This window comes from Mastigoproctus giganteus, chromosome 12 (assembly GCF_048544385.1).
Source record: "Mastigoproctus giganteus isolate SK-2022 chromosome 12, ASM4854438v1, whole genome shotgun sequence".
Classification (NCBI taxonomy): Eukaryota; Metazoa; Arthropoda; class Arachnida; order Uropygi; family Thelyphonidae; genus Mastigoproctus; species Mastigoproctus giganteus.
The window spans coordinates 110,328,913-110,341,920 of record NC_143586.1 but is presented as its reverse complement, the minus strand read 5'-3'; the positions used below and the strand labels follow the sequence as shown (position 1 = coordinate 110,341,920).

General features: G+C 38.0%; 1 protein-coding gene across 1 annotated transcript in view; it reads right to left on the bottom strand.

Moving 5' to 3' along the window:
* Nucleotides 1-13,008, bottom strand: part of LOC150077337 (HORMA domain-containing protein 1-like) — a 578,215-nt gene that overhangs the window by 227,202 nt on the left and 338,005 nt on the right. The window contains exon 11 of the mRNA XM_090385860.1: nt 7,466-7,556. Coding sequence (XP_090241986.1) covers nt 7,466-7,556 — 91 coding nt within the window. The remainder of the gene's footprint in view (nt 1-7,465; nt 7,557-13,008) is intronic.

The following is a 13,008-nucleotide window of genomic DNA, read 5'->3' as shown; positions in this document are numbered from 1 at the left end:
AGGTGATATAGTTGTACACGTTGGCACAAATAATATTAAGAGTAGGAGACCGGCAGAATTACTTAACAAGTACAGGTCACTGTTGAACAAAAGCCGAGAATTAGGGTTGAATTTGAAAGTGTCTGCAATTCTGCCCAGACACGATAGGAGGGAGTATATGATGAGAGCCTTGTCGATCAATTCGGCCCTGGAAAGATTGTTCAAGGCTCAAGGGGTAGAATTTTTTTCAGCCTGGACTGTACTTGTTAACAGGAGAGATTGCTTCTACAGGGATGGGATATACTTAAATAGAAAGGGTGCAAGAATATTTGCTGATGCTATCGAGGCAGTGTTAGGTGGGTCGGAAAACTGCTAGCTTGGGGGGAGACAAAGACCAATCGATTGACAGTAGCCACTGGCAGAGGTGAAAGAGATTCTTGCACTGCTTCTATTAGAATGAGCAGAAGCCTGAAAAACAAGATGCATGGTATTTCAGAGACTGCTGGGAGCCATTGCGGTACAAGTAAACACATGGGTTGTGTTAGGGTAGCTAAGAATAGAAACAGGTGCAGGTATACTTGCGTGTACACCAATGCTAGGAGTTTGGTAAATTTGATGAATTTGAGGTATTGCTCAAAACATCAAAGGCAGATATTGTTGGGATATCAGAGACGTGGTGTCACACGGATAGAGGGGATGCAGAACTGCAATTTGGGGAGTACAACGTCTACAGAAAGGATAGACAGGATAGGAAGGGGGGAGGGCTTATGCTATTAGTTAAGAAACACATAAAAACCAAGGAAGTGAAGCCAGTTGACATCGCTGGACAGTGCAGTGTTGAGTCAGTTTGGTGTGACATAAGCATTGGGAGATCAAAATTGAGAGTAGGAGTGTGCTATAGGCCTAATGACTCTGATGAGTATAATAAGGAACTGTACAGGGAAATAGAGTGGGCCAGTAAATCAGAGAGTCTTATAATGGGAGATTTTAATTTCCCAGATATTGACTGGAATTTGGGGGCTGGTTACTCACACACTAGCAGGGCTTTTGTGGATTTATTGGATGATTGTTTTCTACATCAGCATGTTCGGGAGGCTACTAGAGGGAGTAATACTCTTGATTTGATTATCAGCAGTGATTCTTCATGCATTAAGAATCTGCAGATAAATGAACCACTAGGTGGCAGTGATCACAGTGTGCTGAAGTGGGATTTACTCAAAGAGGGAACTACCATTAGGGGTAAAGGGAAGGGTTATTGCTTCCGTAAAGGCGACTACGATGAACTGACACAGTATTTAAATTCTATACAGTGGGACCAACTGATGATGTTACCAACAGCAAATTCAAAATGGGAAGCATTCAAAGAACTTATCTTGGAAGCTACTAGGCTTTACATACCAACTAAGAAATATTGTTCAAGGTTTAGGCCAAAATGGATGTCAGATGAACTAATGAGGCATATGGCAGAGAAGAAAAATGCATGGGATACTTACAAATTAACACATGACACAGAAGCCTATGATAGATAAAAGTTGATATGCAACCAAGTTACAAAGGAGGTTAGGCAGGCGAAGGCAGATTACGAGAAATCCTTGGCAAGGGATGCAAAGAAAAACAGCAAAGAGTTCTTTACTTATGTATACTCTAGAAGGAAGGGGATGAATCAGATTGGTCCACTTGATATTGATGGGTCAAGTGTTGATGATCCTGCTCAGGTAGCTAACAAACTAAATGAATATTTTGCATCGACATTCACACATGAGGAGTTATTCAGCAAGGGGAATGCCAGAGGTGTGTTGAACTCTAGCAGTCAGCTACAGAATCTTGAAATAACTGGGAGTAAAGTGGAGGAGAAACTGTTGAAGATAAACACAAGAAAGGCACCCGGGGTGGATGGGATCTATCCAGTTATATTAAAGGAGGCAGCAAAGGAAGTAAGCAAACCCTTAGCCATAATTATGAGAGCTTCCTTGGACTCAGGGGAGGTACCCATAGACTGGAAATGTGCAAATGTGACCCCAATTCACAAAGGAGGATCAAAGGCTGACACAAGTAATTATAGACCTGTGAGCTTAACTTCTGTTCCAGGAAAATTAATGGAGGCACTGTTTAAAGAAGCGCTGCAGGATCATTTAGACAAGACTTCAGTTATAGCTCAGACACAGCATGGTTTTGTTAAGGGGAAGTCTTGCCTGACCAACTTGATTGGATACTATGATGCAGTCACAAAAGAACTGGATGCAGGGAATAACTTTGATATTATATACTTGGATCTTAGAAAGGCTTTTGATACTGTTGCACATGGAAGACTGCTACACAAATTGGAGCAGTGTGACATTGGAGGCAAATTGCTGCTATGGATAAAGGGGTGGTTGAGGGGGAGAAGACAGAGAGTGGTAATCAATGGACACTGCTCATCGTGGACTGATGTTATTAGTGGAGTCCCTCAGGGCTCAGTGTTGGGTCCATTATTGTTTTCTGTATTTATAAATGATATTGATGATGGTATATCAGGCTTAATGTCCAAGTTTGCAGACGATACAAAGGTTGGCAGGGTTGTCAAGGACACTACTGACACTATGCTGCTGCAACAGGATCTGGAAAGGTTGAGCAGATGGGCTGAGAGGTGGCAAATGAAGTTTAACATTGACAAATGTAAAGTACTACACATGGGAAACAGCAACCCCAGAGCAACGTATCAACTCTGTGGTACAACACTGACAGTGGTGAAGAATGAAAGGGACTTGGGGGTGGTTGTGCAGGCAGATATGAAGTTCTCTGAGCAGTGCAGACGGGCTGCAAGAGTAGCTCATGGAGTATTGTCAATGGTATACAGGAATTTTTCCAGCAGGGATAAGGAGGTGATTATTCCATTGTATAAGGCGATGGTCAGGCCACACCTAGAGTACTGTATACAGGTCTGGAGGCCTCATTTCAAGAAGGATGTAGAGCTGCTGGAACGAGTACAGAGAAGGGCAACAAGATTAGTGAATGGAACAAAGGGGTGCTCTTACGAAGAAAGGCGTAAGTATTGCAAATTACAGTGTCTGGAGACTAGGCACCAGCGAGGTGATCTGATAGAGGTGTATAAAGCCTTGAATGGTTTAAGCATGCTCAATGCTGATGGGATTCTTCCTCTTGCTGAGAATAATCGCCTGAGAGTTCATAAATTCAAATCGAGGAAAGACGGTTGTAAGATAGATGTGTGGAAATTTGCCTTTAGCCAGCGGGTGGTTGTTTGGTGGAACAGACTTCCATCCCTTGTGGTGGAGGTTGATAGCCTAAATAAGTTTAAGGCTCAGCTGGACAGGTATTTTGAACGAACAGAGGGGTGAAGTGGAAGTGGTTTTTTTTTTTTTTTTTTTTGGCTGATGCTGCATAAGCTTGCTTTCTTGCATCAAATGCCTCTACTAATGCTAATGCTAATGCTAATTTCTCCACTAATGCTGGTGTCCCCCAAGGTTCAGTTCTTTCCCCCACTCTTTTCCTCTTATATATTAATCACCTTCTTCCATTGACTGGAAATCCTATCCATAGTTTTTCCGATGATAGCACATTGCATTCCACATTCCATTTTGAGAAACCTTGCCCTGCTCAATCAGCTTCAACTTATTGAATATCTTCTACTATCAATTCCTTAAATGCTGATCTCCAGGTAATTCTCCAGTGGGGCAAAGACAACTTAGTTGATTTCAATCCTTCTAAAACTCAGTCTTGTCTTATATCTCGCAAAAAGGATTCTTCTGCTCCTATGCTTATCTTTGGTGACACTCCGATTTCTAGGCAAAATGATATATCTCTTTTGGAGATTACCCTGACTTCTAATCTCTCTTGGCACAAGCACATTACAAATATTGCTTCCTCTGCATCTAAAAAACTTGGTTTTCTCTTTCACCCTCGGCGTTACATTTCTTACAAACAGCTGTTCACTCTGTACAAATCACAAATCCGCCCTACCATGGAATATTGTTCCCACATCTGGGGCAGTGCCCCCAAAACCTCTCTCAGGCTTCTAGATTCTATTTAGAAGAGGGCAGTTAGGTTAATTAATGACTCCTCTCTAACAGAGTCTCTCCACTCACTGTCTCATAGATGTACTGTTTCTGCTGCATGCCTTTTCTATTCAGAAGAACAGTGCCCATACTTCCATGGGCACTGTTCTTCTGAATTGACTTCTATAATGCCCACTCTCTCTTTCAAAACAGTCCGAACACGTGCCGCCACCAGCCAACCTCCATTTACTGTCCAACTTCAAATGAACGTGGAAGATGAACCAACTTTTCATCTTCCTCGTTTATTCATTCAACTGCCGATTAATACATATTTCCTGAAAATTATAGTCTACAGAAATTCAAGTCTAATGTCAACAAATTTTTTCTTTGGTCTTCTCAACCTCCAACCCAAGTACTAAGTACTATAGGTTCTAATACCTATCGTGTTCCGAGTTTCATAAAAAAAAAAGAGAGAAAGAAATCAAGCTTATATAGCATCAACCAAAAACAGAAAAAAGAAAAAACACCTCTCATTTCTCCTATTCATTCCCCCCAATAGCTTGTCTATTTCTTCTTTGAATTTATTCAAGCTATCAAATTCCACAATGAGAGAGCATAGTTTTTTCAACCAATGAACCACCTGCAGTTGCACATATATTCTGCAACTGTCCTTTCTCAATTTGGTAAAGAATGCAAAGAACAGCAGCAATTATATCTCTGCTTATACTAACAGTAGAAGGAATGGAATGAATCGCATTGTGCCACTTGATGTCAATGGGTTAACTGTTGATGCCCTGTTCAGGTTGCTGACAACATGAATTTGTACTTTGCTACATTCACACTTGAGGAATTCTTTATTTATCAAACTCTAATGGGGAGCTAAATGATTTTGTAATAATGAAAGGAAAGAGGAAAAGAAATTATTGAAGCTAAACATAAAAAAGGCCCATGGGATGGATAGAATCTATCCAATTATATTAATGGAGGCCATAAGGAAGATAAGCAAACCCTTAGTCATAATTATGAAAGCATCTTTGTGTTTGGAGAAGGTCTCTGTAGACTGGAGATTTGCAAATGTATCCCCAATTTAAAAAAGGGTGATCAACAGGTCACTGGAGTAATTATCTTGTCTGTTTCCAGGAAAATAATGGAGTAAATGGTTAGAAAAATAATGCAGGCCCATCTAGACAGGAATACAATTATACTGCAGTCACATCTTGGATTTGTTAAGAGATGGTCTTGTCTGACTAATCTGATGCGATACTATGATGCAGTAACCAGGGAACTAGATGCAAAAAATAATTCTGATATCATATACTTGGATTTCATGAGAGCTCTGGATACTCTTGCAAGTTACTGCTATGGAGGAAGGTATAGTTGAGACAGAGAAGTCAGAGAGTTGTTATCAGCAGAAGCTGCTCTTCATTGATTGATGTTATTAGTGGAGTCCTCCAGGGTTTGCTGCTGGTCCCTCTGTTGTTTTAAATTAATATTTATTAATGATACTATAAGGTATATCAGTTTTTAATGTCTTAGTTTGCAGATGATACAAAGGTTGGTATGGTGGTTAATGAGAATAATCAGGGTGAGCTACAGCAACAAGATCTATTAAAATTGGGTTGATGGGCCGAGAAATGGTAGTTAAAGTTTAACATTGACAAATGCAAGGTACTGCATATGGGTAGCAGTAATCCCAGATTAACAAACCTACTGTGTTACACCTGATTTAGGTAGTGGAAAATGAAAAAGACCTAGGAGTAATGGTACAATTAGATGTGAAGTTCTCTAAGCAGTGCAGACAGGTTGGCAAGAACAGCTCATGAGGTTTTGTCAATGATTACAGAAATTTTTGCAGGGATAAGAAAGTAATTATCCCTTTGTACAAGACCATGGTTAGGCTGCATCTTGAGTACTTAATACAGATCTGGAGGCTTCACTTCATCAATCTCATCTGAGAATGGTGGATATTCAAGGAAGTACCAGACAAATTCTTAGAGAGTATGGATGGATAAAGTATGTAGTTTTTTTTTTTTTTTTTTTATTCTTTATAAGCTGCTTTCTTGCAACATTTGCCACTCTAATACAATACTAAGTTCATCAAAAAGAGAGAGAATATGATTGGGTGGGGAATATATTCATCTGGTTAAGTTTATAATTATTATCAGTAGTCCTGGAGTTTGTTGGGCTCAGATACAAACAAACAAACAGGATCCCAAGTGAACAGGACCTGAGGTCCACTTGTCCTCTTTGCTGAAACTGAGGCTCAGCCCCCCCCCCCCCCCAGTTAGGATTTGGGGGCCCTTTTTAATTGTTCTGACCAATGACTTATTACAGTATAAAAATATACAGAAATGGAACCTTAAATTTTTGTTCTGTTATTCTTGATTTCAAGTTTCCTGCCATATCAAGAAACAACTGGGTCGGGTAAAGACTTAAAATTATGAAAAATCCATAAAAATAGATTTGCAGAAATATATAACAACTATTTATTTCCCATTAAAATTGATAAATTAGTAGAGTAGACTAAGCAGAATAATTCAGATATAATTCTGATAGTTTACTATACAGATAAATAATAATAAGAAGAAACAGAAGACTTTTGTTCTTGCCTCTTCTTTATACTCTGGCACGACCATAAGGTCAGAGGAGTTTATAATAAATCATGAATACAATTGTTAATCATATTTAGCAGTCATAGGCTTGAACCACAGTCCACTTGAAGAGTGTGTGTTACTGCACTCTCACTCCTTACCACTTAGCTACTAACAATTCACATCCATAGTTCAAAGTTTTTCTATCCCCCACTACCCATTATTGTTGATGTTAATGCTTGGATGATTAGAGAGAGAGATGTTAAGAAAATAATGGGATGACTTGAAGTATACCTATGTAATTCTGCAGTGTCAGTGCTACACCTGTGATGTACAACTCAAAACTAATGTTATTTTTATATATGTTTTATATGTTTTATAACATAATAATGCTATAAAACAACTCAAAAATAATGTGTTAATTGTTGGCTCAAGATAAAAATTCATGATTTTCTGTACTTTCCTAATTTTCCCAGAGTTACAAGCATGATTGCACTCAGTATGTGCAGCCCACCACTTCTGTTCTACTTTTTATTGTACTAATACTAGCATGGTAAACTGACAGTTACTGATGCTACAAAGCTTAGAATTATGTGTTTGTTTCTAGTTCAAGTAATTTATAAACTTTTTCATGTGATCTAATGATTAAATAGTTTCTAACAGTTGTAAACTACATCATTTTGAAAGATTCATTTGAAATATTAATTATTATTTTTGAATAATAACCAAGGATATAGGAAACAAGGAAAGGGTAAATAATCACTTGGGATAGAGATTAGTGGCATGCGTAACATTCAGATTTTTGAAAAAATTTAAAATGAAGTGAACAATATCATCTAATATATGCATATTTTTAAAATTTTTTAAAATTAATTTTTTCAAAATTGTAAAAAAATCACATACTTATTGATTTAACAACTTCTGGTGAATGACCATTCATGCTATCAGGCAGTATTTTTTCAAGTGTGTTATTGTTTTCATTCTTTTCTTGAACCTAGAAACATTCTAATTAGTCAAGTAATATTCCAAATATACTTATAAAAAACAATACAATATATCAATTAAACTAACTTTTCTCAAATTGTGGCATACAAAAGTGATCAGATAATTAGTTTTGAATTTGGAGCATTTATTTGTAAGAAAAATTACAAGAAAGACACCAGCTTCAATTGATTTTCTCTAAAAGAAGAGGAGGGTCACAAAAAATAAACAATTTTTAAGGAACCAAGTCCTCACAAAGGCACTATTTCTCAAATTGCAATACTGCTTATTGTGGTAGGTCAAACTCAAATATCTACTCTCTTCCAGAAGGTTTATGACTCAGTTGCTATTTTTAGGCACATTAGCATATATGCATAATGCACATATTGTCTTCACCATGTCCATCCATACCAATAGATTTTCATAATTTTATATTTTGGCCTTAGAAAAAGATTTTTCAAGCCACTTCAAATTTAATTAAAATTGGACCAATAGAAATCCAGAAATTATTATTATTTTTTAAAATCCTCATAAAAGAACTCTACTCTCAGTGGATAGATTTCAATGAAATTTAATGTCAAGTCATCCCAAATGTCATTAAAATCTGACCAACAGAAGTTCAGAAATTGTCTTTGTTCATCAGTCTGCACATAATTACTTGACTCCCAGTATATGGATTTTCATGAAATTTTATATTTTACTCTTTTCAAATGATTTGTCAAGCCTTCCCAAAAATCATTAAAATTGGACTAATAAAAATCCATCAATTATTATTATTATTTTTTTTTTTTTTGTACATATTACATAAGATAACCATATACCATATATTGCAGCTGTGGCAAAGGATATTAGCCATGTTTAGCACCTCAAAATCTATAAAGTAAAATACTTTATAGATTACTGTGGACCAAATCTGGAACAAGGCACAAAAGGAGATTATGACCAAAGGAGGAAAGAAACTTGGTGGTGGTGGTGTGAAGAGGTATGACAGCATTGCAGGACAAGAAGACAGCTTTAAAGAATGGCAGAGAGACAGAACTGATGAAAACAAGAATAGGTATAGAGAAAAAAAAAAGACAAGCTATGAGGCAGTAGACAAAGGACAGAAATGTGGAAGAATTGTATAATAGTATGAACACTAGGGAAGGGAAAATGAAGATATTCAAGATCACCAGAACACAGTTCAACAAACAGCAGGATATAAGGACAAGAGCAGTGAAAGAGGGGACTGATAGGGTCCTTGTGAAAACAGGAGATGGAAAGAGTTCTTCAAAGGGATCGTGAATAGTGAAACAGCTGCTGGAGAAGAACAGGAGCTAGACAGACATGTTGAGGACATTGAGGATATAAAGGAGGAAGAGGTTCTGATATCATTACATAGTATAAAGTCAGGGAAGGCAGCTGGACCTGACATAGTGTGCATAGTATTAGGGTCAGGCGCCACCTGTGGTTTCCCACATCTGCGCCATATGTTCGCTGTGAAGGAATACAGTACTACTGTAAATGCCAGAAAAGTGTTGTGTGTTGTGACACCCATTGAAATTTTAAAAGTTTTAGGACAGAAAGGAGTCCCATTTATGACAAAGCTAATGAATAAAATAATGAGAGAAGCCAAGATACCAGATGCTTGGGGGGAGAGTCCCGGTATATAAAAGGAAGGAGACATACAAGACTGCAACAACTACAGACCTATCAAGTTAATGAGCTAGACAATGAAGTGGTTATAGAGGGTTGTCGAAAGAAGACAGAGAGATAAACTGCAAAATCAGGTTACCAAGAACTAGCTTGGCTTTTTGAAGGGGAGAAGCACCACTGATGGAATATTTAGCAAGGATCCTATAAGAGAAGTTTGGGGAGAAAGGGCAATCCTTTTACCTAGCCTTCATAGACCTAGGGAAAGGCATATGACAGAGTACCCAGGAACCTTCGGAAGTGTCTGTGGAAGAGGACGTGTTACTGGGACCTACAGTATGTCAAGCTTATTCAGGATATGCATCAGGATGGAACTAGAGTACATAGTGCAAATTGAGTTAATGATGCCTTCACTATCAATGCTGGCCTACACCAGGTTTACATAGCAAATTTTATGTGCAACAGTATCAAAAGTTTTCCTGAAATCCAAGTACAGTTAGTTTATGTAAGCCCAAGTTATGTAACTTTGGAATTACATAAGTTTTTTGCTGTCACAGCTTACAACATGCGAATGAAGCATGTGCTACATGATGATAGTTTGATGCAAAGCCATTGAAAATGGTAGGACAACGTGAATTTCAACTTCACCACAATAATCTGACATGTGTAACAAATATTATATACAAAATACAAACAAAAGCTTCCACTTTGCTCTCAAACAAAACCGAACTGACTCTATAATCCGGAAAGAAAGGAAGGAAAGGATGCAGAGACGAAGGGCTAGAGTGTAAATCTCTGAAATATAGCTGATGGGACACATTCCATGTGGCTTGAACATTGTGGGGGTTTCTCTGGAGTGCTTTGATGTAGCTCATCTATCTCAAACACATGTTGAATATTTCTTCAGAATTTTTAAAGCAGAAAATGAAATGTTAACTCTGGTTATTTACCTAGATTCTAGTTACGTCGCAGGTTATTATCTAACACAGTTTGTATGGGAACGAAAATAAAAACTTATACTTATTGTTCCTTTACTCGACTTCACTCTTAAAAATTATATAGAAAGTATCTTTACGATTTTACAATTGGTGCCGCCTAAGAGAATAAGCGACAGGGGTACTAGTAAATCTACTAAGAAAAAGAAAGTGATTGATTTGGATCAGAAAATTAAAATAATAAGGATGTATGAGGATAATCAAAAATTAACAAGTATCACGTGGAATATAGATTTGTCACTGTCAACAGTGAACACAATAATAAAGGACATAGTCAGAATACGTGAAGCGGTGAAGTGATTGGCACCAATGAAGTAAACTATAATAACCAAGACTCGATTGGGACTAATAAGCAAAATGGCAAAGTTACTTATTGTGTGGATGGAAGCTCCTGCTTCCATCCACACAATCAGACCAATTGGACCAGATCCAAAAACACATCCCCTTAAGCCTCCACCTCATCAAAGCAAAGGCTCATGCCATTTTTGAGGATCTTAAGAAGAAGACGAGCGATGATACTGAAACCACCTTTGTTGCTAGTCAGGGTTGGTTTGACAGGTTTGATAGGTTCTGTAAGAGAAGCAGATATCACAGTGTTGCCATAAGTTGTGAAGCAGCAAGTGCAAGATGGTGAGGTTGCCGAAAAGTTCAAGGACCAATTGGATGAGATTATGACAGAAGCGGTGGTTATTTTCTGCAACAGATATTTTATGTGGATGAGATTAGCCTTTCTTGGAAAAAAAGTGCCTATTACGACTTATATTTCTGTTGAAGAAAAATGTCTGGGTTTAAAGCTGCCAAAGACAGAATAAGGCTAATAGTGGGGAGGGGATAATATAGGATGTTATAAACTTAAATCTTTAGTGGTTTATCACTCAGAAATCCCGCAGGCTTTTAAGGGTATTGGCAAGAAATTTTTTCCTGTATACTTCAGGGCAAACTCAAAGGCCTGGTGATAATAACCATGTTCGAAGAATGATTTCTAAATGGGTTTGTCCCTTCTCTGAACTATCTTAAAAGGCACTTACAAATGTCAGTGCCTCTTAAGATATTAATGTTCCTTGACAACACTCCTAGTCATCTTAAATATCTAGCTGTTCTACATGACAATCTCAAGGTGGTATACTTCTCTCAAAATACAAAGGCTTTGATTCAACTAATGGATCAGGAAGTTATCCGGGCATTCAAAGCTTATTACATATTAACAACATTCAGTTGTTCAACTCTAAAACATTCATAGGGACATTCACAGTGAAGGCTTCAACAAAGATGAGCTAATTTCTTCTGTTACCAAAGAAATTGTAAACTTAGCCCAAGAGTTGCAGCTGGCACTGGAAGATGAAGATGTTGATGAGCTTGTGGATGAAAAAGGTGAAGATTTAATGACAGAAGATCATTAGCATCTCAACTCATATAATATGAGTTGAGACACTTCTAACGATGTAACAAAAATAAACTAAAGAAAATCAGAAGAGCAACAATGTTTGCTATAATGATTTTCTTCCTTTTTTCTATATTACTTATTTAGTTAGCATTAGCAAAGGCACATGATGCAAGAAAGCAAGCTTATATAGCATCAGCCAAAAAAAAGAGGAAGAATCCCATCCAGGAATAATGCATGGAATACATATAAATTAATGGGTGACATGGAAGCTTATGATAGATATAAGCTGGTCTGTAACCAAGTCACAAAGGAGATTAGGAAGGCAAAGGCAGATTATGAGAAATCCTTGGTAAAGGATGCAAAGAAAAACAGAAAAGAGTTCTTTACCTATGTAAATTCTAGAAGGAAAGGGATGAATCAGAGTGGTCCACTGGATATTGATGGTTCAACTGTTGATGATCCTGCTCAGGTGGCTAACAAACGAAATGAGTATTTTGCATCTACATTCACACATGAGGAGTTATTCAGGAAGGAGAATGCCAGAGGTGAAGCAAACTCTGGCAGTGAGCTAGATGATTTTGTAATAACTGAGAGAAAAGTGGAGAAGAAATTGTTGAGGATAAACAAAAAAAAGGTGCCCGGGGTGGATGGGATCTATCCAGTTATATTAAAGGAGGCTGTTATTGTTATTTGGTTTTTAGGAGCATTAGCAACTAAGGCCATATTGCTCCGGGATATGCGGTGGTCATTCCCTGACCTTTCCGCATCCTCCATATTTGGTGGTGACGGGCTCGAACCCCGGTCTAATCAAGAAGCGTGTGCTAACGCACCGCTGCTCCTTCCCACCTGGCTACGGAGGCGCCATATTAAAGGAGGCAGCAAAGGAAGTAAGCAAACACTTAGCCATAATTATGAGGGCTTCTTTGGACTCAGGGGAGGTACCCATAGACTGGAAATGTGAAAATTTGTGACCCCAATTCACAAAGGAGAATCAAAAGCTGACACAAGTAATTATAGACCTGTGAGTTTAACTTCTGTTGCAGGAAAATTAATGGAATCACTGGTTAAAGAAGCTCTGCAGCATCATCTAGACAAGACTTCAGTTATAGCTCGGACATACACAGCATGGTTTTGTTAAGGGAAAGTCTTGCTGACTAATTTCATTGGATACTATGAAGTAGTCACAAAAGAACTGGATGCAGGGAATAACTTTGATATATATATTTAGATCTTAGAAAGGCTTTTGATACTGTTGCACATGGAAGACTGCTGCACAAATTGGAGCAGTGTGGCACAGGAGACAAATTGCTGCTATGGATAAAGGGATGGTTGAGGGGAAGAAGACAGAGAGTGGTAATCAATGGACACTGCTCATTGTGGACTAATGTCATTAGTGGGGTCCCTCAGGGTTCAGTGTTAGGTCCATTGTTGTTTTCTGTATTTATAAATGATAT